This window comes from Calonectris borealis, chromosome 2, assembly GCF_964195595.1.
Source record: "Calonectris borealis chromosome 2, bCalBor7.hap1.2, whole genome shotgun sequence".
Classification (NCBI taxonomy): Eukaryota; Metazoa; Chordata; class Aves; order Procellariiformes; family Procellariidae; genus Calonectris; species Calonectris borealis.
This window is the reverse complement of record NC_134313.1, coordinates 38,757,186-38,782,960: the sequence shown is the minus strand read 5'-3', so window position 1 is coordinate 38,782,960 and position 25,775 is coordinate 38,757,186. Positions and strand designations below refer to the sequence as shown.

General features: G+C 36.5%; 1 protein-coding gene across 1 annotated transcript in view; it reads left to right on the top strand.

Moving 5' to 3' along the window:
• Nucleotides 1–25,775, top strand: part of PREX2 (phosphatidylinositol-3,4,5-trisphosphate dependent Rac exchange factor 2) — a 194,134-nt gene that overhangs the window by 81,136 nt on the left and 87,223 nt on the right. The window contains exons 10-22 of the mRNA XM_075141682.1: nt 2,163–2,307; nt 4,764–4,864; nt 9,001–9,104; nt 10,450–10,499; nt 11,060–11,135; nt 11,857–11,929; nt 13,109–13,251; nt 13,405–13,497; nt 14,869–15,017; nt 17,426–17,511; nt 19,763–19,899; nt 23,168–23,285; nt 24,160–24,344. Coding sequence (XP_074997783.1) covers nt 2,163–2,307; nt 4,764–4,864; nt 9,001–9,104; nt 10,450–10,499; nt 11,060–11,135; nt 11,857–11,929; nt 13,109–13,251; nt 13,405–13,497; nt 14,869–15,017; nt 17,426–17,511; nt 19,763–19,899; nt 23,168–23,285; nt 24,160–24,344 — 1,460 coding nt within the window. The remainder of the gene's footprint in view (nt 1–2,162; nt 2,308–4,763; nt 4,865–9,000; nt 9,105–10,449; nt 10,500–11,059; nt 11,136–11,856; nt 11,930–13,108; nt 13,252–13,404; nt 13,498–14,868; nt 15,018–17,425; nt 17,512–19,762; nt 19,900–23,167; nt 23,286–24,159; nt 24,345–25,775) is intronic.

The following is a 25,775-nucleotide window of genomic DNA, read 5'->3' as shown; positions in this document are numbered from 1 at the left end:
ATTCAGGGAAATTTTCATCTCCTGGTGTTCTCAGTGGGTTTGCCACCAAGGAGACAACCATGAAAGAAAGAGGAGAGGATTTGGTACACACTTAGACTCAGTTTGCAACACAGAATTCTCAAAAATATTTCTTGAATATCTCTGTTACTCTATCAACCTATAAATTTATCCATCTCCTCCAGCACAGTGATTTTTTTCAAAATAGCTGTATAAACACCTCTTGCAAAGCAGGATGCATCAGCCTAATTGTAGTCAAAATGCCAAATGACTCAGGAACCAAACAGCTATCTTTTTAGAATTCAAATACTGCATCTAAATGTAGCTATAACACTTTCCCATTCACTGTGAACATAAAGATGCTTTAACTGTATGTTTATTTAATAAGACATGGAGCCTGCTCATGTGTGTATACATATAGGCAATTACACTGAAGTCTAAGTGACTGCACATGTGAGAGCAGTGTTTTATCTCCTTTGCAAGTCTGAGACGAACTAAATTAAATGAACACACTTCCCAGATCTCTTGGGCTAGGAGCAAGGCTCATGTGGGTGACTCCCTCCTGGATGTGCTGTGCGTGCCCATGCATTTCTTTGTAGTGGTGTTGTAGACCCCGTATCATAGAATGGCAGATTGCAGTGAGATCCAGACTAGGTAAATGCAGCATGTGGAGCAGGAGTGAGGCACGGAGATACAGCTTGGGTGTGCCATGTACCTGGGGCTTGCTGGGCTGTTTGTGTTGGGAGACTCAGAGATTTAGTGCACTTAGGGAAACTCAACCTATACTTTTATTTGGAATCCATATAGCAGAAGCTGTGCAAAAGGGAGAGCATGCCCTGAATGAAGTACTTTAGCAGAGATTTCAGCGGTTGTAATTGAATTATCAACTAGGACCACTTTATAGATTGTATTTTCTTGCTAGGAGAAATCAAGCTGAATTGGAAACTTTTTGCTAGGAAGTCTTTCTGTCAGTTTTGGGGCTTTCCTGTAACCACTTGAGGCGTTCAGCAAGTTAGAAATTTATTTAAAAGGTGATCATCTTTAAGGCTGATGATGCTGTGATGACCTGATTCAAACAGTCAATACAAATAAAAGCATCGACATCCTATGAGCTCCAAAAGAGGTATATTGATTAAGTTTTCTTTTCCTGGGAATACATCAGGTTTTATCTGTTTGTGTGGCATCAGCACTATCTGGTTCATGGATAATGAGAGACACTCCTGTATCTGTATCCAGTACCATTGTTAGCTTTTTCTCATGATAGGTACATATTTGGGCCTATATTTTCAGAACTAAAGAAGTGGCAGACTATTACTCAGATTGAATATGTACACTTATAGTTTTAAAAATGTGAAAATCTGAACAGAAACTGAGAACATGTACACAAGACATTCTAGAAATGTGTGGTTTTGTCCAGAATTAATAATTGTTTCTTGAGAAAGCATATGGGATATGAAGGTCTGTGGCATTCCTTGGAAGCACAAGCTTCTGTGAGTGGCCAGCAGGATGCATAATTCAACAAAAACTGGTTTTGATCATCTGTTACTCAGAAAACATAATGATTTTCTCAAGAAGAGAAACAGGAGAAAATAAACCAGTAAGAAATATTGAAATAAAACCCTTGATAGCTTTCTGTTGTTGAAAAAATTCTGAAGCAAATAAAAATCAAGTTGTGTGTGTGCTTTTGTGGAAAAGGGGTGAGTTAATCTTATGTGAAACTAACAGATGTATAACAGATAACTAGTTACTATTAATTGGAAAATTGAAAAAGTTTCCTTTAAGTGAAAAGATTTTTATTATCACATGGGAAGAGCAAAACCAAGGCCCTTTTCTTTTAAACTTGTGAAGACATGACTACTCCCTTACAAATGTTCAGATATTGAAGTCTGAAAACCACAGTGTTAGTGTTTATTACTACAATATCAATGGTGATGTCGATATACTAGCAGTTTAACTTCACTGTGAGGAACTTAAAGATATAATTTGATTATGCTTTATGAAGATCAGATGTTCATGGTTTAATCTTGATTGTGAGAAAAAGAATGGAAAACGGTTCCTTTACTTTTTTTTGTATGTAAAATATTGGTATTGCTTCTCCATTTTGGGGAAGATACTGAAATATAATGGCAATATCACTTCATAAAATTTTAATGCATTTTTGGCAGGTTTAAAATTGGGCATGGAACAGGACACTTGGGTGATGATCTCTGAGCAAGGGGAAAGACTGTATAAAATGATGTGCAAACAAGGGAATCTCATCAAAGACAGGAAGAGGAAATTAACCACTTTCCCCAAATGTTTTCTTGGAAGGTATTGTATGCATTTTATAGTATGAATTTTAACCAGCTAAAAACACATTTTAAATCTTCTTTGGGATTCTGCGGAAACCATGCTTTATTTGTAATGTCTGTTAGGCCTATTTGCCTCCCAGAAGTTAACCAAAATGTAAATTGCTCTGCCTGAAATTTATGGATGTGTACTCGTATTCCAAAGTAGCTTTATTAAAGGGACAAGGCTGCAAAGGCATGTTGAAAATATGAAAATGCATCGAATAAAATAGTTTCTTTAAAGAAATAATTCCCAACTTGTTTAATGCATTTTGTCTCTGAAATGCCTAGTTTAGAGTATCAGGTCTGCTTTATTCCACTCAAAAAATCTCTGTCTCTAAAACTGTTTCTGTCCTCCTCTTGCCTGCATGTCAGGGACAGAGTTACTAAATAAAGTTTACATGTTTAAAAATTTACCCCTATTATCAGGATGATCTTTATAATACCATATTATACCTATGGCTTAAGAAGACTGAGTGCAAGAGGAAGAGAAAGCAATAGGTACCCTAAAAATATGTATATGACAAAAAAATTAGTTTAGGGGGCGGAGGGGTTATCACTTATTTCATTTGACTGTAAGACAGTTAAGTATGGAAAGTATTTTTATAAAGTACAGTGACTGTTTTACACAAACATGTTGTAGTGAAGATACTCACCATTTGGTTCAAAAGTGGATATGAAACTTGGGAGATTTTCATGTGCTGTCAGAAGTCACATAGCTGATGAGAATTGAAACCAGGAATAAGGTTAACAATTGAGTTGTGGTTGAATCATGATCCTTCAGTAAAGTTGTTGGAAGCAGGTAAAGAATACACTCATGGTAAGGAGCCATGTGTGAAACATTTAAACCTACCATCAAATGGCTGTTTTTCTATGCTATCTTTGAAATGGACCCTTTTGAAGTACGCCTTTGCTGGTCCCTGGGTCACCGGTTAAAACCCATGAATGTGAGTGTTGCACTACCTCACTATGCTGTTCTTTTGATTTGTAACACACATGCAAATATCTTATGTGCTATAAATTTCACGTCTCTGAACTGCATCAGGTTTATTGTGAAATAAGCCAGTCATTTCCTGCATGTACACTATATACTTTGCATATATGCTGAGGATGTCCATGTGTCTGACATGTCTCAGAAGTAACAGGCCTACTGTTCTATCATACTGCGATTATGTTCTGTCTTCATGGCGTATCTGCCCTGGGCGGGTGCAGTACATATGCCTGGGATTGCCTTATATTTGATAGTCTGGTCACATGTGGCTATTCTACTTTAGGAAATCCCCAAAAATGTGGAAATAGAATAGAATAGAGTAGAATATTTTCAGTTGGAAGGGACCTACAGCGAACATATAGTCCAACTGCCTGACCAATTCAGGGCTGACCAAGTTAAAGCATGTTATTAAGGGCATTGTCCAAACGCCTCTTAAACACTGACAGGCTTGGGGCATTGACCACCTCTCTAGGAAGCCTCTTCCAGTATTTGACCACCCTCTTGGTAAAGAAATGCTTCCTAATGTCCAGTCTAAACCTCCTCTGGCGCACTTTGAACTATTCCCACGTATCCTATCACTGGATCCCAAGGAGAAGAGATCCGCACCTCCCTCTGCACTTCCCCTCCTCAGGAAGCTGTAGAGAGCAATGAGGTCGCCCCTCAGCCTCCTTTTCTCCAAACTAGACAAGCCCAAAGTCCTTAGCCGCTCCTCATAGGACATTCCTTCCAGCCCTTTCACCAGCTTTGTTGCCCTCCTCTGGACACATTCAAGGACCTTCACACCCTTCTTTAATTGTGGGGCCCAGAACTGCACACAGTAGTCAAGGTGAGGCCACACCAATGCTGAATACAGCAGGATAATCACCTCTCTTGACCGGCTGGTTGCACTGTGTTTGATGCCCCCCAGGATGCGGTTTGCCCTCTTGGCTGCCAGGGCACACTGCTGACTCGTATTGAGCCTGCTGTCGACCAGCACCCCCAGATCCCTTTCTGCAGGGCTGCTTCCCAGCCACTCCTCTCCCAGTTTATACTTGTGCCTGGCGTTACTCCATCTGAGGTACAGAATCCAGCATTTTGACTTGTTAAATTTCATCCCATAGCCCAATGTTTCAATCTATCTAGATCCCTTTGCAAGACCTCCTGTCCCTCAAGAGAGTCAACAGCATCTCCCAGTTTGTTATCATCACCAAACTTGCTAATTGTGCACTATGTGCAAAGGTAAAACTTCTGAACAGAAAAGACATCTCAAGGGAAACCATATCTATTTATGTTGAAATAATAAAGTTGAAATGAGTGGTTTTTTTAAAGGTGGTATGGCATTCTGAAGATCATTAGGCTCAAGACTCACTTACTAGGCTAGTAAGAAACACTAGTAACTGAGAGGGAAATGTAGTAGATGTGGTGGTATGACATTTAAAATTCGTTTTTTGTATCTGTTTTTAATTCAGTGAATTTGTGTCCTGGTTGTTGGAAATTGGAGAAATACACAAATCTGAAGAAGGTGTTCATCTTGGCCAGGCTTTATTAGAGAATGGCATTATCCATCATGGTAAATATAATTAGTTTTAACTTACTTGTTTTCAAGGTAATTGTTGTAATTAGAGTGGGCTTAATTTTGTTTGACAAAAAGATGGTCTTGTTAACGCAAGATAGCTTGTTGAATCTGCATTATATCCTTGCAGGGACCTCATGGGGCCGTTGTCCATGCCTAGCAGATTTACTGGGAGAGGCTCCATTGATTTAATCAGATTACATCTATGCTGTTGGGATCACAGCGTTGCAAACACGAACCTAGAGAAACGTTGCTGTTCTCTTGTAAGCAAAAATTCTGGGGAAACAGAGAGCAATAGATTGTTTTTAAGGATTTAAACCTTTTATTAAGGCCAGGTTTTTTAGGGATATATGTTCAACTAAGAATTGTAGAAGAGAGTGAGTCACAGTCAGCTGTTGATAAATGTGCCTCCTCATCTATTAGGTATTACAAGTGGAGCTGGTGGAATCCAACCTAGAACACAGCATTTTAATCTCTTGAATTTTAAGGCCTTATTTTCATGACATTGCACAGTTACTAAAATTGGTATTTTTATGCTGAAACTTTCAGTCAACTATCTGTGTTTAGCTTATTCTGGAGAGAAGTATCACTGAAATGATTCAGTTTTTAAGCCAATAAGAAGGTTTGATTTCTGAAGGTGATTTGCATTGGCAACATTTTTCTCTTACCAGAGCAGGTCCTCATCTCTGTCCCTTTTATAAGGAGGGACCCTTTTCCAACAGGAAACTGTTTCTCCAGCGAACTGGAGAAACTTCGGTTTTTGAAGGCATGTTTGGCTTACAATAGGTGCAGTCACTTAAAAAAACCAAATAGTGAAACAGTTGTGAAGTTAGCTACTGTTCCAGCATAGATCCAGGGTGCAAATTTAGATGGAATCATTGAAAATATACACTGTAATACTTCTATACTTCAGCCAGCAATTAATTTAATACTTACTTTTTAAGTTCTTTGCTACGATGTTTTCAGTGTCCTTTACTGGAAAGAAAGCGGGAGTAACAGTGCCACTTAGCTGTGTGCATTTTAAACATATGCAGAGTAGGAGGAAAAACATTAAGGTTATTCATCAGTAGTCATGTAGTCTTTAATTCTTTAATGTCAGTCTACATGATTTTCCTCCACCATCATTCAAATGTCAGATACTATTATGTTTACTACACACATAGAATTGTTTTCAATGGAATGATTCTGTCGCCAAAGATTCTTCTCCTGATCTTGTAATTTATATCCCAAATACACTCATAGGCTTTCTCAATACAGACTTAAATGAGTATTGTGTAATTTCATGACATAAAAGGGTAATTATATTATAGCATAGAAATGTGAGCCAGACATGCTGCTTTGAATAGTGGATCCAGCTGTGGTTCAGTGAAAATAGAATTCTTAAAATAAAGTTGAATGAACCATCTGTTTTCACAGAGGGAGCAAGGGAGAAAGAAAGTTTGGCTGTTACTCACATTGCAAATGTTATAGAGGGCTTTGTTAGACTTTGCATATTCACTATGCTGGCCATTGTTTTCCCTGTGCTGGGCTTCATTCTAGCAATGCCAGACCCATGTTGTGATGGGCGCATTGTTTTACTTCCTGGTGTGTGAACTCTTGCAAGTAGAGAAGTTACGGGTTTTCTTCGTGTTTTTTTTCTTTCCCCCCGGTTTTGCAAAAAAAAATAATCTGTTCCTATGTTGCTATTCTAAATCCTCCTGGTGGCATTCTTTAATACCTGAAATCACTTATATCAACCAATGGGCTGAGATACTTTGTCCAGTCACTTGCTGCTGCTGATTAGAGATGGAAGCTTCCTCTCAAGGCAGTAAGGAGCTTTGTAGTTACAAAAATAATCTGAATATCAGATAGTATTAAAATGAATAGGTATTTATGTGGCTGTGCAGTTTCTGGGATTGGTGTACTGATCTGAGTCAAAACTACCCTGGCCAAAAAGTAAAAGTAAAGACTAGTTTAAACCTGGATCAGTTCCCTTTTCTTAGTGCCATATAAAAATCTATCCCAACGTATAGGTACGTTGTTGGGAGTGGCATACAAAACAGCCTGGGGTTCCTTATTTTAGCGGTAATGATGTGTTTATCAGCTTTAAAGTGTTTGAAACTATGATCTTGCAAATGTACAGGTGATTCTAGTTAAAAGGAAAGCTATACAGTAAGCTAAATGGTTTCATAATTTTTTGTTAAAGTTTCCATATTAGTACGGTAGCTGATAGATAGTCCATCCTTCGTCTTGAGTAGAACAAGCCAAATCATGTCTATATCATAGAAAACACCCCCTTCCCCCCCAAACGAATAGTGATTTACAGCTTCCCTCACAGCATTCACTGGATATATGTGGTATTCTACACAATACAGTAGAGTTGGAAGCATCCTTGTCTGGTTTCCTTTGCCTTCTAGAGCTCAGCATCTGCCAGCTCTGTGGACCTGCTCCCCTAGTTTCTGGTGCACTGTACATGAGCAGGGGCTGCAAAGACAGAGCGGTGCTTGTGTTCATCAGAGGGCAGAGCCTGCTCTGTTCATCATAGGCATGCAAGAAAGGAAAGGTGCTTTGTAGTCCCGGTTCCCTCCCTGCGCATCTCTGTAACATGAGGAACAATTTGGCCTTAAGCAATGCTGTCCTGATGATGGTTTTTCTATTTTCTGTAGTTGATGGTTTTAAAAACTCTTAATTTATGCTGATCTAGTGTAATATATTTTTTCTCCAACAGCAGGAAATTATTTTTAACTACAGAACTAGAAGGTATCTTTTTTTCCTGAGTTAAATGGTCACAATCGATTAAAATTAATTTAGATAGTTATACTAGGCATTGTATGTGAATATTTTGTAGTCTATATTTGATGTATTGAGAAGCAATGATATGTAAAAGAGCTTAGGGATTATTTTCATTATCACCTGTGTGTGAACCATCAGTTCAAGGCATTTGGAGTAGTGTCCTGGGCTTTACTATTAGTAGATACATCAAATACAGGTAGAGAAGTTATTTTAATCTTGCACATGACACTGGTGAAACCACTTAATATATAAAGTCCAGTTTTTATGTCCATGTACCAGATGATGTGTGGAGATACTGAAGAGCTTGAAGGAGCTTTGCTACATGAAAAATGATGCAGACAGAAGGCACCTTACTATACAAAGTTTATGGTGCCTAACTACATTTTTGAAGAGAATAAGGGATGGTGGTTTAATCACTTGGTATAGGAAGCATACACAGAAGAATTACTTAACACTGTCAGGCCTGTTACTCTGATTAATGAAGACATTACAGTAGCCTCCTTCATCAGTTGATGACATACAAATTTAGTTTCAAAATGAAAGCTTATATCTGCAAGCAAAACAGTAATTAATAGCAGACAGTTATCCTAGGATGGTGCTAGTGCTTAGTGCTGCCCTCAGCCATCAAATGAATCAGCTGTTTTTCAGAAAGACTTGCTGTAGTACTGTTTCCAGGAGAATTTTTGTATCATATGATATGACTGTTTTGACAAAACACTTGAAGTTGTGAGGTTTGTTGCTGGAATCACATGAAGATCAACTGTTAAGATCCTTTTTCGTGGGTCTTTGGGGAAATGGATTATCAACACCTTCATAATGATTGCAAGTCTCTTGCTCTTAAGGCTATACATAAAGATGTTTCTTCTCCCTTTCCTCCCCAGTGCAAGACTGGTCAGATATGTTGTAGAGGGTTTGTATCTTTATTGACTTATCTGACATTGGCCTCAGCAAGAATTAGAACAGAGAATAATGTGCAACAATAATATGAATAGTTGCAAAAGAAGCTTTATTTGGCTATTTGGTCGATAAGCTTTGCAAAAGCTCTGAAGACTAGAGCAGATTTGAGTGCCAAATTTTTCAGGCTGTTCCCTGCCTGTTTGTCTGTCTTATTCTTTGCCCTGTGATTTAAAACTGTTTGGTTTCTTGTGGACTACTTAAACGTTGTGAGAAATACTGTCACCAGTGACAGAAAGGAGCTTAGGGCAGATGATCTAATTGGGCTTCCTGCCCTCCCTGTCTGAAATCTACCTATTGCTGTGTAATGGGCTGTTGTTAGAAGAAATGGTGTTAGCCCTCTTCTCTCTTGTTGATTTCTTCAGAAAGTGACCTAATAATACATGATTGGTTTTTTTAAAATTTAGTTACAGATAAGCACCAATTCAAACCTGAACACATGCTGTACAGATTCCGATACGACGATGGAACATACTACCCAAGAAATGAGATGCAGGATGTGATCTCTAAGGTACAGAATAGAATAGTTGCTATTATTAGGAAGAACACATCAGAAATGGAGATTCTGCTTGAAAAATAATGTAAAATATTATGCTAAGATAAATAACATCCCCTCACGCTTGCCCGTCTCTATATTTATGTGAATCAAGTTTAGTTTTCTGTTTGTAAGGGAAGATTTTGGCTTGTTGTTACACATTTTAAATACAAAATTAAAGTTTTTTATTTTTTAGTTATTTTTGTTATTTAATGGTTTCATATGCAGGATGCATTGCGTGTGTTTCTGGGTGATTCTGAAACTGGTGTTTCAGTCTATTGTATTTTTCAGTCAATTTTAAGACATATGAAGCTCTTGGTTTTAATTTTGTCTTAAATCTGAGTGTCTTTTATTAGTGCCTTAACAAGGCAGTAAATTTGCAGTCACATAGATGTTTAAACACAGATAGGTATTGCTATCCATCTACACTACTGAGCATAACAAAATGATTGAACAAAGTTGCCTTTAAACTCATTAATATTCAAACTTTTCATGATTTTGAGGCTGTAGAAAATGTCAGCATTTGGGTATTACATTACAGTGTCATTCACTTTTCTGGTGGCATTTGTTAATGTAAGATATATCTAGAAAAATCTTCCATACTGAACTACCAGACACAGTAAGATGGAATCTGATTTGACACAACTTTTAATTGTTATACATGGTTCTTTTTGCATGTTATAAACATAATTGTTTTTTGATAGTCTGCTAAAGAATACTAATGTGATTTCTTTTTTTAAATAGCATTTTCTGATGGTAGTTCCTTAAACTTCTCCAAATGTTTTATTTTTTGTTTTTAATTGAAAACATTTCCAATCTTTGAATCTTCTTGTATTTTTTTTTTTAAAGTTATTGGTTAGTTATAATTTCAGTTTGTAAGTGAAGTATCGATGTGTATAATCAAATGCAGTGTTTTCTACTGTCACTACTCACTTTGTGTGTAGAATAGCAATCAGTGATTGGGAAGACCTTAATGCATGGAAACATTGCTTTATCTTTCGGGTTTTGTGTTCTTTTCTTTCAAAGTACTATACCTTCAGAATTTTTTAATACTACCTTAAAGCTAATCCTTTTTGCATGTGTCTTGGTGAAGCTTAGATTAGACTGGAAATGTTTTATTTCTCATAATTTATTCATCAATATTGTTATCTGGAAATATTAAGTTTTGGCACATGAAAATATACAGAAATTTGGCCAGACTTTTTTTACTATCTAAATGAAGTGCATTTAGAACATACAGGCTTCCTTACTGCGTCCATTCCTCTTACGTTCTCTGTGGTGTGAACGTGTGGTTAACTAACCTCGTCTTTCTCTTTAACAGGGTGTACGACTGTACTGTCGCCTTCACAGTCTGTTTACCCCAGTAATTAGGTGAGTCCAATTGGGAAATCCTTAGAGAGTCATTCGGAAGAAGTATATAATCTGAAGATACTGTGTTTGAATTTAGGAACCTAACCCATCCTTTCAAGATCTGTCTCTTGGGAGTAATCAAACAAGATTGAAGGGCTGTCAAGACAAAAAGCGTAACTGAGTCCTTAAATGACTGCAAACTCCATTCAATATGACCTTTTTTTTACAGACTTTTAGAGCCTTCTAGGTCCCGATGGATATGCTTAGATGCTTACTGTATGTATTAATACACACCTTTACTAACACTCCATTAGCTCATTTGGAGAGTCCCAGCTCTAACAAGACAACTGCCTTTATGCTCCAGTGACGTTATCGCCCGTAAGATATGGTCAGCTTCCTTCTTTCTATCTACACTGAAAGGTTTGACTTGCTTTTTTACTCCAGAGGCAACTTCTGAACCATTACAAAATGCTCAATTCATGCTTGTACTAACTTGTTTATAAAATACAAATTTTTTTCTGTTAGGCTCTTTTTGAATTTTTGTTTGATTTTTTAAAATTGTTTTGTTTTGTTTTGAACAGGGATAAAGATTATCACTTGAGAACCTACAAATCTGTGGTCATGGCTAACAAACTCATAGACTGGTTGATTGCACAGGCAAGTATACACCTTTGGATTTATGTACGTTTTGCATTTAAATTCTAATTTGAAAGGTAGTGATGTATTAAGCAGAATAACATGCAAACACTTTGTGTAAGGGTTATTAGAACAGCGTGTGTAAGTGTAATCCTCTTAAACTAGTAAAGTAACAGAAATCAGCTGTCAGCAGCCATGCTGTTCATCCCTTTTGTGCTTATCCTCCTTATTTGCAATTGAACTTTAAATGTTTTAATGAGACTTAACTTTGTGATTCAGCATGTAAATTGTTCATGGCTTAAAATGAAATGGGTAGGCTCTGAAAACTCTAAATTAGTAACTAGATGGATAAAAGTCAGTACCAATTTGCTGTCATCAGTTCTGTTTTATTTTAAGTGAACTAGGAACAAGAACAGGGTATCCTGTTCACTCAGTCAACATGCACCAGTTTTATAAAATAAAAGTTAAAGTTTGATACTTTTAGATTCTATTCTGTTCAGTTGTTATGGAGAATGCAGTGTTACTAAAATGTTTACATACTTACTTGTAACTATAAGGAGGTATAGCATATACACTTGTATATACTGTTTTATATGTATGCTATAAATGTATATATAAAGATGGTGGTGGTAAATACAATCTACAACTATTGCTGGCCCTGTGAGGTTATGCCATTGTGCATAGAATCCATTTTGCTGCTATATTAAAATATTAAAAAAAATAATCTGCTATGGTTTAACAGGGGGATTGCCGGACAAGGGAAGAAGCTATGATATTCGGTGTAGCTCTCTGTGATAATGGGTTTATGCACCATGGTAAGTAAATACATTCTGTACAAACTATGCTTACCTTTTGTTTAATGCTATCTACTAGTAGGAAGGAAATGCAGGGCTGGTGAAGATATTCCAGAAGGGATAGGAAGTTGTTTCATTGTATTGCTGAAGAGACCTATACTCCAATCTTCAAGAAAAAAAGTAGCTATTGTATATGCTGAAAATTATTTTCAATCAATTTTATAACATGCACTGAGGGCTTCATCCTCTGAAGGACTTAGGGGAGGAAGTTTTATTAGCCACTTTGAAAAAAATTCTTAAGCAGGCAATACATGTTTGCACAGACGAGATGATAAAAATTGAGGAAATATGTGGGAAAGAAAGGCATTTTTGGAGGAAGGAATAAAGTATGGAGAAGCATGACTTTAAAAAAGTGAAGTGGTGATAGTAGGAGAAAGTGGACTGTAGAAAAATAAGAAAATCGTAAGGGCAGCAGAGAACAAAGAAGAAGGGAGAGGAGAACAGAGATATGTGCAGTACCAAAAATGAGGTGAACAAAGTCACATTTAATACCATCAGAGGGAAGATTTCGGTGAAAAGATTGAAGCAGTAGGTCATTTACTGAAATGAAAACCAGAAGAAATTATTTGCTCATCAGCTTGTTTAGAGGAGGGAGAATTAACTTCCTCTTTGGCACTGTTCATTCTTTTTCCTTTGATTTTTAAAAATATGAACTGCATCTATCTGCTGTTCTAGTTGCTTCCACATCCCCACCAAGCCCATTTCTAATGCTGAACCTGGCATGCTTCACTGCCTGGAGAGTGCTAGATCTTGGTGGTGAGCATCTCCAGCAGCTGCTCAGCTGGAGAAAACATGAACTTTTCAAAATCATGTTTTTAAATCCATTTTAGGAAAAAACCTTGTGCTTGGCATTTTCACTAAAACCATGTCAGGCTAATGCGTCTTCCTCAGCTTGGTGAAATCCAGATGTTGTAGTTGAAAATGAGCTTAATGATATCTGTTTGTAATGGATCCAAATAAAATTGTTGTTTATGTTAAAAATTAGGATTTGCCTTCATTCACACAAAATAGTTTCACACAAAATAGTTTGCTAGCATTTAATCTGTGTACATATGTTCGGTATTATGGATCATGAAAGACACGATATTCAAAAGTTCAAAAGAAAAAAAGGATTAATATGTGTGGTTTTGTATCATACAGTGTTAGAGAAAAGCGAGTTTAAAGATGAACCACTGCTGTTCCGTTTTTATGCGGATGAAGAAATGGAAGGGTCAAATATGAAGCACAGGCTCATGAAACATGATCTGAAAGTAGTGGAAAATGTCATAGCCAAGTCATTATTGGTGAGTGAAACCGAATGATTGTGTGTTTTGATGACTAAAAAAATTGGTTGTAGTGACAGTAAATTAGCACTATGTATTGTTATTTGATGGGAATATACTTTAGTTCTTTTTAATGCCTTTCTGAACAATATTTTGAACAATTTTATTTTTCAGATTAAATCTAATGAAGGGACCTATGGTTTTGGTTTAGAAGATAAAAATAAGGTGCCAATTATTAAAGTGGTGGAGAAAGGATCAAATGCTGAGGTATCAAGTATTATAAATTATCTTCCCTATTTTATTGACTTGATCACAGGTGTATGTTTTGTAAATCAGTTGGGAAAATTTATAGTAGTAAAAGGTAACAATAACAACTTTCCAAGAACGCCGAAGTTATGGATCTTTTTTTTCCTTTTTTTTTTGTCTTTTTGTTTGTTTGTTTTGTTGTTTTGTTTTTGTTTTGTTTTGTTTAAAATAGAGCTCTGACCATTATCAACACTCACTTTCTGCTCAGGTAAATTGTTGTATTGAGTGGCGATGTAAGAGTTACCGTTTTATTTTTATACATTTTATAATATTCCAGTGATGACATTAATCATGATTGGAATAAACATGTTTGGTAGAATATGAAATGAGTATAAAAGAGACTAGTATGCTAGTCTGTGAGTTGCACTTGGTGTATTTCATAACAAAGGATGTATCAAGCTTTGGATAAAGTCTAGAATTTAAGACTGAATAAATTACAGCCTCTCTGTTAGTATTGCTTTTGATGTTCTTTGAGTAAATTCATATTGTTCTATTGAACTGCATGGGAATGTCTGTAGATGGAAAGATAAAGAACAAGTCTCCTCCATGAGAGAAAAATTTTAGACACGGATTTCAAGCCATTCTAAATTTCATGGTGGGATAGGAATTTAAAATAAAAATAGATACAGCAAATCAATAATATAATACAGCCACACAGCTGGTGATTTAGCTCTATTAGCTTTGCATAATTCTGTATTGTCTTTTCCAGCAGTCAGGTTCTGCCATGGTCTCAGATGGTGCTAAGGCTACCCTGTGCCCTGAGCTGCTCTGTGTACTCCTGCCATCTGAGCTAGTTACAGTTTCTTTCTTGTTTAGAGTTTAAATACTGTGCAATTTGGCTTGCCATGCCTTTGGGTCAGGGGCCATGAAACTTTTAAGGATATTGTTTTGTTTTGGAACTTAATAAATAGTCACTAAAATATTCATCAGGTCTTTCCTTATGAAAAGAAGCTTTAGTTCCTTTGGAGAATGACGGATGGGCAAATTAGGTGACATCATAAAAAAAGTAAACTGGCTCGATGAAAGCTGTTGTGTTAATTATTACGAATATTAACTGATATTGTAATACTGTCATAAAATCTTGATTAAGACTGGGTCTTGTATTTAGGTCTCTTCAGAATGAGAGTTTAGTGTACCCTTCATGTCAATTTAACCAATTCTAGAAGCATTTTGTGGTGTAAGTCTTTTGTGCATGGTATGTGAAGGAGGCATAAAGAATGTAAAGAAATTGTGTGTGTCATTATTCCTGTTGAGGTTGCGTGCAAGCAGAAGAAAACACAATGTTAGTGGTTATAAAAGGCAAACATATACACAACTGTTATTGTTTTCTAGATGGCAGGCTTGGAAGTTGGGAAAAAAATCTTTGCCGTTAACGGTGACCTGGTTTTTCTGCGACCCTTCAGTGAAGTGGATTGCTTCCTGAAAGCATGTTTAAACAGCAGAAAGCCCCTGCGGGTTCTTGTGAGCACTAAACCACGGGAGTAAGTTATCATTCCTTTGGGGGAATTTTTACAAACTACAGTTGAAGAGAATTTTAAAAGACCAGTGGAACTTCAGACAGCACTTCTGTAAAGTTATTTTAAATGCTGTATCTAATCTGACTTTGTAAAGTCAAGCAATTTAATCTGCTTTGATTTTGTTTTATTACATTTGTCAGCCAGCAAAAGCAAAACACAAGTGCTGTAGATCATCAGCTCTGCCACTTTAAATATATGCAGGAACTGCAAGTGTAAATGAAGTTTCCTTGCCTATATGGACAGTTTTGATCACTTATCTCTCACTGTGTTTATTAGACAAGTTTCTCTGTCTGGGGATTAGTTGCTGGTTTGGCAGAAGTCGGACTCTGTGATCTAATGGGCCCCTTCAGCATGTGTGCTGGTTGTGTAAACAGCAGGAGCAAGTAAACAGCTCCTGATCTTTATATGAGATGCATTTCTGTACACAGTTTTGACCATTCCTACTTGAATGCAATTTTTGTTACGTAAAAGAAATACAAAGTGAGGCCTAATGGCTGGGTTCAGTAAGTATGTAAACAAGCATAGGCCTATTAATAAAGTTAATGCAGTTGTTACTGGTTTGTACACACCAAAGAAAGAGGCGAGTAAGAAACAGTGGTCAGGAGTGATTTTGATCAATTTTTGCAGGGTAAGGAGGAACCATCCTCTCTTACCAGGTAGCACACACAGAGTGCCTTGGAAATGGCTCTGGTTCAGTGGTAGAATGGAGATGTATTTCTCCTGTTAATAAGCAAAGGTGTCTTGAGAAACACAATGGCACCCAGAAAGGGGAAAAGAGCAAAGAAAGAAATATGGCATAAAGATGATCATCTGGAATGATACTTTAAAACAACTCCCAAACAAACAAAACAGCAACCAAAAAATCCCCCAAACCAGTAGATGATAATGTTGCAGCAAGCATAAAAGGCCTATCTTGGCCTTTCTTTAATGTAGATCTTGGTTCAACTTGCCAGTGAAAATATGGGTGAATTTCAAGGTTGACAGAGATGATCTAGAGAATGAGGAGTTGAAGAATTTGTTTCTCAGTGCTGCCTGCTTTTTGTTGGGAGCTGCTGCTAGCACAACTGTGTTGGCAGAAGAGAAAGTTCTCTTCTAAATTCTTAGCCGAAACTGCTAGTGATGGTCTTTCATAGCTCATTACCATGTTCACAAAGCATTTTCAGAATGAAACCATATAGATTGTATCAACTATATAGATTGTATGAAACATATAAGTATACTAAGTGATGCTATACTTAGGAAAATATTTCAAATGGAAATTTATTAGTCTCAAGAATATTATAATATTTTTTAAAAATGTATAGACTTCAGTGGGTTTGGGATCTCATCTCTGCTGATAATCATCTCCAAATGCTAAACATCATGTATATCAGAAAAAAATGAAAGTACATGAAATGATGCAATGATATTATTCAAAACTACCTGTAAATCAAGTTTATTACATTCCAAATGTATTTTAAAATCACTTCTCAGCATCAGTTTGAATTTGTCTGCTTTTGCACTGGCAAATGGAGCTGTGGGCAAAGATCCCTTAAAGGATAACGGAGCTGGCTCTGGAAGTAAAGGCTGCAAAGTTAAATCAGTGCACTGTTATGTGTGAGCTAACTAGCTCTGATAAGGGCTAATGCAGCTGTGTTGCTTTTTCTGGAACCTGAGCTGATATCATGTGGATATGCTAGCTCAGGGCTTCATTTTAAGGAGTAATGTGAATTTTGATTCTCAGAACTGTGTTTTGGTTACTTAAGTTTGTCAGTAGTTTTATTACTGTTGCATTTACGCCAGTGGGAGCGTAGCACAATGTTATATGGACAGTAGTAGGCCATTCTTGCTTTACAAAACTCAGTACTTTGCATAGCTGCTCAGAAAAACTGCAACAAAATATTTTTTCAATAAAACTTGCCAAGTAGGCAGTTAGATGTTAACAAATTGTAATATGGATCTAGTGTCCGCAGTCTTCTGCAGCTCATCTGACAAGGCCTGCCATCTGTGGTCCCCAGGCTCTGTCCTCTTGGCTGAGAGACTGCCTGCCTTCCAAGGGCTTTCAATGTTGCTGTGCTGTGGCAACTTACCCAAATCACAGTCCCTTTGGGAGGAATTTTAAAGCTATGGTGGTGCTTTGGTCATAATTGACATATTGAATTTCCCTGTGAAATAGTATTGCCTTCCTCTGAGTGGTTTCGGAATCTCAGCTTGCTCTTATTTCTGATGTCGTTGATGTCGAGTATCTGGAAGATGAATGGTGCTGAATCTGAAACTGTGAACTGAATGAAAGTGTGGAGTCCTACACCCTTCTAACATTGCTGTCTGCTTTTCTCTTGAATAACAAAATGCTACCTTTTGCTACATTCATATTGAATCTTTGCTTGTATCAGGACAGTGAAGATTCCTGACTCTGCAGATGGACTCGGATTCCAAATCCGGGGCTTTGGCCCATCAGTTGTCCATGCTGTTGGGAGAGGTAAGCTGTAAGAGGTGTCAATGGTACTGGTAAATATACATTTAATACCTAAATGGTGTGGCTGATATAAATTAAAATTAGGTCCAGTGATTCAGCTTAGATTTTTTTTCCCCCAAAGTAACAAACAATATTAAATAAAAACAAATAAGACTATTTTGTGTTCTTATACTTTGTAAGCTTTGAATAGATTTTCTGCCTATTTAAAAAATTTTTTTTTTTTGATGTATTTATACGAATGTAGGAAAGTTAAGTTAAGGCCATGCATTCTTTACAGACTGAGGAATAGCTGATGGATGCAAAATCACCTTCTCCAGTGAATGGGTGTTGGGAACTACTCACTTCCTGAGCGTTAATTTGTTATAGGTGGCCATGTGGTTCTGCAATGTTCTGAAAACATTTTACAGAAAATGCACATTTCACAAATCTTTTCAAGGGTGCTAGTGACCTAGTCTGTCTTAGTAATTGCAGGTGTTTCCTCTAAATACTGTTTTGTCCATTTTGTGTTGTGATTGTCAAATGCTTGCCATCCCTAACTCAATATGTTCTTGACTGGCGCACTGGCATAAAAGAAGTTGAAGCGTTCTTTGTTGCTGTCGCATGTTGTTAATGGTAGAGGCAGCTAACACTGTATTTTCAGCTAATGTGGGGCAGTTATGTCCTTTTTCCCCCCTCCTCCCTTTGTAATTGAGGAATTTAAAGTGAACTGATCTGCAAAGCAGCCATATTTGAACAGAGCTTGATGACTTTTTTCCTAGGCTGTGGTGCCACAAATTAGATTTTCAAGAGAAAGTCTAATAAACTACAGACTGTTGAGCTGATGTGATAATTATTTCTGCACCTGGATCTCAATTCAATTGCCTATCCTTATTCATTAGGCACATACTTTATTCCAATTAAATCAACAGTATGTAAGTGCTTGCTTGTGTGGTTTGCTAAACCTGAAAGACTTTAAGCATATGCTTGAATACTTTGCTGAATTGGGACCTTAAGGTTTTTTGAAGAGAGATATTTTTTTCTTTTTTTGAGAGAGATATTTAATAAGGCCTATTTAAATGTTTATTTTTAAATCCTCTTTTTGGGGGGGATTGCAATAGCTGGTAATGGTGTCATTTCCAAAGACTTTCTTTGATACTAAATTTAAAATGCAGCTACCATCTAACGTGATAGTACCTAAAATGAGGGAAATCCAGGTATATTCTTTAAGTTATTTCCTTGTCAAATATGCTCAGCTGACAAGTCATGACATAGCTTTTCTATTTGTCAGCACTGCAGATTCAGTCTAGCCTTTTCTTTCATAGCAGCTAGCTCCTGCAGCTCAGCCCTTGCAGTCTCTAGGCAATAGATTTTGAATTCCCTGGCACCTTTGTGGCAGTATCAAGAGGGACATAAGGAGGCGAACGTTCAGTAGCTGGAACTAAGGTCATACTCCAGTGGGCTGTCTTTCAGGAGTGGGCTTGAGTCACACTGAAAAGAGCTGGAGACAGCTGCTATTTTTGTAGCGCCTATTCAATGGATAGAAGATTTTCCCAAGGTGGTTAGTCCATTGTGAAAGTAAATTGCTGAACCATATATTTTATGTTGCTCAAAGAGAATGTTTTGTTTTGTTTTGTTTTGTTTTGTTTTGTTTTTCCCCCCAAAAATAATTAAATTTGAGATCTCCTACTTGATTGTCTTTGGGTATTTTGATTAAAGCTGTAAGGCACTCTGTTATAATTAAGTTGGTAAAAAGATTAAAATAAGAACAAAAACCTTGGAAATGTCTTGGGATATTTCACTTAATGTTTAACAAGAAACTCTAGTATGCTCTGATACTTCTTTATGAATTGTCAGAAAGCTTCTGTTTTGTATGTAAAATAGAGTCACCTGAGTAGTCAAGAAGCTTATAAGCTTGGGACATATAAAAGAATTCAGAATAAAAGTGATCTAAGTTATAATTAGTGAGTAGCTAGAGCCTTTTTATCCTTTTAAAATCCTTTTCTTTAAGACAAATTTTCCACATTTTCATATTACTAATCAACATTTGTTTTATAAAACAGCCTTTAGAAAATAGTCTGGTCTCTTTTTATGGAATCATCTGCTGGGGAACTCCGTTTTCATGGAGTCCAGCTCACTGCAGAAGCACTCTGTGGTCAAGGGAAGTATGTAAGAATTGGTGAGAGCAGATTCTGATTAAAAAACGAGGCTTTTGGACAGTAAGCTTTAAAGGAGATGTTTAGGAAAAGTCTGTTAACTATGTTGGGTTTTTTTATAGGAACAGTGGCAGCTGCGGCAGGTCTCCACCCTGGCCAATGCATAATCAAAGTGAATGGAATTAATGTCAGCAAAGAGACTCATGCAAGTGTTATTGCTCATGTCACGGCTTGCAGGAAGTACAGGCGGCCAATGCAGGTACATCTCACTTGGTACCCTTGCAGATTTTCTTATAATTTTTTTTTGGTGAAAGTAAACAGTGTGGTGTGTATCTCTGTCCGCATATCTGTTGCGTTTGAGTGTGATGAGAAGGGAGTGGTGAATAAAAGTGAATGCAAACCAGTTGAATTGTAAAAGCTGAACATTGCTCAATATATTGCTGATGTTCAAGGTCTATTTAATTTCTACATTGAAATAAATCTAAGCTTATAGCTATTTTTTTTTCATATGGTATTTTTAAAGGATTATTTCATGTGTTTCTGCAGTTCTATGCAGAAAGTATTACAAGGTGTATTCTCATCATGATGGAGAGGGATTTACACAGCTTGCTGCCTGCTCAGCAGCATGAGAAAGCAATGCAAAAAGCTGATCTTCTTCCAGAATTAACACTTCAGCACATAGAGAGCAGAGTGCACATATTCCATCTATAAAAGTCTCTGTGTTCCCATTGCATTCTAATCTTGGCAATAAACATACATTCAAAGACCCAAGATTTCACTTTTTTTAATATAAGCATGCAATTTTTGTTATCTTTTTCACATTAGTATAGGAGAAAATCAAAAGCTTCCAAGACACAAATTTAAGGAAGAAAACCAAAACCAGCTGAATTCTATAATGTAATTTTCCAAGTCCCTGCAAATTTTTCTTAAACTGTGAACCAATATCATTAATTAACTTCACAAACTCTTCCAGTGCATGTTAATTGAGAAGAAAATCCAATTAAAATCAAAAGTGAAATCCTTCTCCCACACCTACTGCATAGATATGAGATAAGAGTTGTAAGTAAGAGTTAGTTAGAACTGTGTCATGCAAATACAGTCTTTATGAAAATGTTTATCTGGATGTTTGTGTTCAGACTCTTAATACAGAATTGAAGTTGTTACATAGCATAGCAAGATCAAGCTCACCTATTCTTTAAAGGAAGATGTGCTCTAGTAAAGAGAGAGTGCTTTGTACACTAATAGCAAAACTGGCTAGAATAAAAGACAAATTAAATTCTTTATAGCAGGTGTGTTCTCTCTGTGTGTAAGTGTGGAGTTCCTATAGAGATTAGTGACATCCAAAGAGGATTGATTAATGTAGGCTGGCACGAATGCCTTGACATGCAAAATTACTCTGGTTTTTTTATCCACTTGTTTAATATGTTGGAGTACATAACTGTTTTTCCTATATGGAGTATTTATTTCAATCTAAAAAAGTAGCTGATCGTAATTCAGCAAATCACAAACAACTAAAATCCCCCAGACGGACAAGAAAAACTTCATTTAGGATGTACTGCTATCAAATGCTATGGGAGAACTGTCTAGCCTGAAATAAATGGCAGTATTCTCACTGGTGTCAAGAGAGCTAAAATTTCATTTCCTATTCAGAAATTTGGGTTTTTAATTATTTGGAAGATGACTATGGATTTCTCCTATTTTCTAAGTACAGTGCATTAGTCTATCATTTAATTAACACAAATATTGTAGTGTCTTCTGTGGTTGGCAATTGCACAATTGAAAGGGGATCTTTTTCTGTTTCCTGTATATTCCACTTCTCAGGATGAGGAGTCTCCCTGCTTGCCTGAAGTGTGAAGTTTCATTTCAGATTCTTGCAGTGTGAATAACTGTGTAACTTCTGTTCGACAATGTTAATATTCTTTCTGTCTTGTCTGGATGAAGAAAATTGGAAGCAGAGTTTACTTCTTGGAATTACGTGCAATTTCTTTGCAGTGATACTAAGCATGATGTGACAGATTTATGCTTAGTTTGTGCCTCTCTAATGCTTCTGGAGAACATTGCTCCAAATCATATTGCATTATATCTTGTGTTAACTTTTGAAAGAGGACTTCCAGTTTAAGTAGTTAGTCCTTCCATTAGGCCATATGAAGTTCAAATAATGAAGGAACCTTTTGACATAATGTGCATAAATCTCCTATTAGAGATTGGCACGGCAGTCGTAATGCTGCCAATTGAACCTGTAAGACTCCATAAATAAGGAGCAAGCTTTCAGGTGTATCTGCAAAGCAGCATGGGTTTCAGAAGTGTTTCTGTCGATCAGCTTGTGCACAGGTGTCTTCCGACAATCAACTGAGAGCTCTGAAAGTTAAGCTTCCTCATTAAAATATTTCAGTGCCATTGAGTGAAAAGTAAAGCATGGATGAATCTAGGAAACCTAGAGAGAAATAGTACCTTAATCATACAAAAATTTAGTTATCTATGATTAATGGGATAAAGATAGCAGCAGAATATTTTATATTAGCAAAGCATAATTGGATGTACTTGGCATTTTGCTTGAAAATTGTAACATTCAGCATAAACTTTTGCTATCCTTGCTTAACTTTGAATTCTTCCACAAACTTCGTTTTAAAGTCTATTCAGATTAGTCATAACCGTGTCATTTATTCTGCTGTAGCTGTTGGAGAGGGAGTGATTAACTGACTGTCAAGCTTCTTTTGAAGTGTAAGGGGAAGAGAAGAGTAGTCTGGAGATGCCATTCTTGATAGGCCCTTCCACAAGGATGTGATGGGCATGTGATTGAGTAAGTGAGGGGGGAGAACAAGATGTAAGTTGCACACGTGGCTTCTTCATAGGTTGTATGACCAAGCCACCGTTCCTGTGCTCATGAGTCACTCAGAGACATAAGATGCTGAACTTTTGGGGCCTGTGATTCTGTCCTCCTTGGTTTTGTTAATCTGGGGGAAAAATAAGAACATCTAGTAAAATAACAGTAGTAAAGGCAAATACAAGTAATGAAGGCTGTAGTGTATATTCTTCTTGCCAGTGACACGTGGGTGATAGATTAACTGGACATACTATATCTTTGGTTGGTATTCCATAATATTTGCCAGCAGATTTGTGGACGCACAGCAGATTTAGCAAGACAAAAATTGGTTCTCTTTATTTTTTCATGATTTCTTGTCTCAAATATTTTTCTATCTGCAGTTTGATTTGAAATGTCTTAAATTATTTTTGGCAGAGACATGAAACTGATGGATGTCATGCTGTCACAGATTTCATACTGTCTCATGACAGTATACTCTGAAATAAAAAATAAGTTGATGAAATGCTTCAGATGGTTTTAGACAAAGCCAAAATTCTCTGTAATTTTCAAACTATTATTTTTAACTTGGAGCTCAGAAGGCAATAAAGCTGATAATAATCAGGGAATTAAAGCAACTATCTCATGTTTGAGAGCAGTGAAATAAGTTGCTATCAACTGCACTTGCAAAGCTTTTCCTAGCTGTCTTTTTTTTGTTGTTTTTTAGCAAGATTCTATACAGTGGGTTTACAACAGCATTGAAAGTGCACAGGAAGATCTTCAGAAAACAAACACCAAGCCCTCTGGAGATGATGGAGGAGATGCCTTTGACTGCAAAGTGGAAGGTATGTGATGCTTGTTTTGATTTTGTTGTTGCTCAAAACATTGGTGAGCAGAACACTACCTGAAGATGCAGGCAGTGGTTTTGTTTTCAGAGAGGAAATTGCAAGCAGACCGTAAGATGCGTTTTATGTAAGGATTTGCTTTTTTATGTATTCTAAAAATGTACATTTAACATGCTGTTCTCTGAAAATTATTATATTTCCCATTTCGAGAAAAAGCTTCTGTGTAACACTTCAGGGAAAATCTGTTCAATTTTCATTCACAGGATATATAATCCTAGGAATTAACTGATTTATTTTCACCACTAGTAATCATTTAAGGCTAAATTAGATGTGTTAGTCACTACTGCATGAGAAATAACAAATCAGCTATCCTTCAGAAAATTTTCGGGCAATTAACATTTAGATAAAGCCGCATTCATATGTATCATGGTAATTAAAGAGACAGTTAACATGTGAACTGTATGTTTTTTGGGTAAATGCTGGTATTGTGGTTTCATTTCTGAATGTTGATACTTTTCATGGTCATTGTCTTCTAGTTTATTTAGAAGTTCTCAATTTTCCCTTTTTTTGTTGCTTTTGTATGTCTCTGAATTATAATTGAAATTGAATTAGTCCCCTTCAATAACTGTTTGTAAAGAGAGACTACTGTGACTTGTCTGTTCATGCCTCTTTCGCAATCTAGTATTTTAGCATCCATAAACCTACTGGTGTTCTGATTTTTAAATCATTCAACTGGTAGCTGGGTTTTTTGATTAATGTTTTTAAATAGAATGATCAGAGCATACCTGTTTCTAGAACATTTGCCTATGTCCTTTTTAGTTTGTTTAATGGCCAACCCTCCTCAACTGATTTGTGCTATTTTCTTTATTTCTAGAGGTAATTGACAAATTTAACACTATGGCAATAATTGATGGGAAGAAAGATCATGTGAGTCTGACTGTTGACAATGTTCATCTGGAGTATGGAGTGGTTTATGAGTATGATAGCACAGCTGGAATAAAGTGCCATGTGTTAGAAAAAATGATTGAACCAAAGGGGTTTTTCAGCTTGACTGCAAAGGTATGAAGCAATTTTTGTATGTGTTACTATGCTTAATACCAATGGAGCAACATCTGTCTTTTGCTTATTCTTAGGATTATATGTATTTCATTTAATATCTTAAAATTGGTCACCTTTCTCCCTCTGATATTTTGGAAGATGATTGTGTGCTGAGGAAGCAAACTAAGTTATGGTGTGATTATAAGTTGAGCCTCTAAAGTGAAAAAATGTTAAAGAATTTTAAAGTCTTCCATTCCTCCTGCCCCTCTCCCTCTTATTTTAATTATCAAATAAAACTTGGAAGAAAGTCAGAGACTTACTGAAATGTCAAAACTTGGTGAAGGTAGGCTGTAGTTTCCAAAAGTTATTTAATCTCATCAGAATTGCATGTGCAACTTTTAAAATTTGTTTCAGTAAAAGGAGTAGCACAACATCTGTTTTTTCTGTGTCTGAAAGTAAAATAAAGCTGTGCGTATACAGGCGTACACACTGGCAAAATCACAGAGGAAGAAAAAAACGAAGTGCAACTTAGAGTTTACTTTGGAGTTTTTATTTTGTGAATATTTCCAAATGGTAAAATCTGTGATTGCTATGAATGGGATGTCAAATTTTTGTACGTATCTGGTATTGTCTGGGTCAGATTGACAAATAATGTAGTAATATAGCTGTTTTACTAAGTTTGTTTTTATCTTTTCACACACATATGCATGCTAACAAAGTACACTTAATAGAAGTATGAAAGCCCAAACATTTGGGGAGTGTATTGATATCTGCAAATTTCTTTTTCTGTTGATCTTTCCATCAGAAGTGTAAACTAAAGTACTGATCTTTTACTGAAATGACTGAGGCATGGGTATGTGTTTCTTTTCCCTGACTTCACTTTGGAGCAGGTCAGGTTGACAGAGAGGGGAGTAAGTTCTTGCACCAACATCACAAGATTTGCAAGAGCTGGTCTAGTCAATGCTTCAAGTTATTGGCCTGAAAGATGTTAATTCTTGCTGTAACTACAATTTCATATTGGTATTTAAGGTATTATTTCCTAACTGCTTAAGAAATATTTTTCCATTTTTGTACATGGAGTAGTTAAGTAGAAGTACTTCCAGCACACTGATTCTGGCCTTAAATAATGTAGTATCATCACCCCTAGTGTTTAGGCTGGCTAATTAAATATTTAGAAATGATAAAAAAACAATAAAGAGATGTAATGTGACCATGTTAGAATACTATAAAGTTTATATCAAGTGATAGTGGTCTAAATGACTACAAAAGGTCCACCGGTAGAAAAATCAGGTCCCTTAATTCAAAGGCAGTAATAAAAATTGTAGTGGCACTTTATCAAATATAACTGTCTGCAAATGGTTTTAAATACTCTAAACATAAACTTCTCTTTGCATTCAGTGGAGTCTTACGCATCTCTCCATATGCTTCTTTCTCTCTTTGCTGTGTATGTAT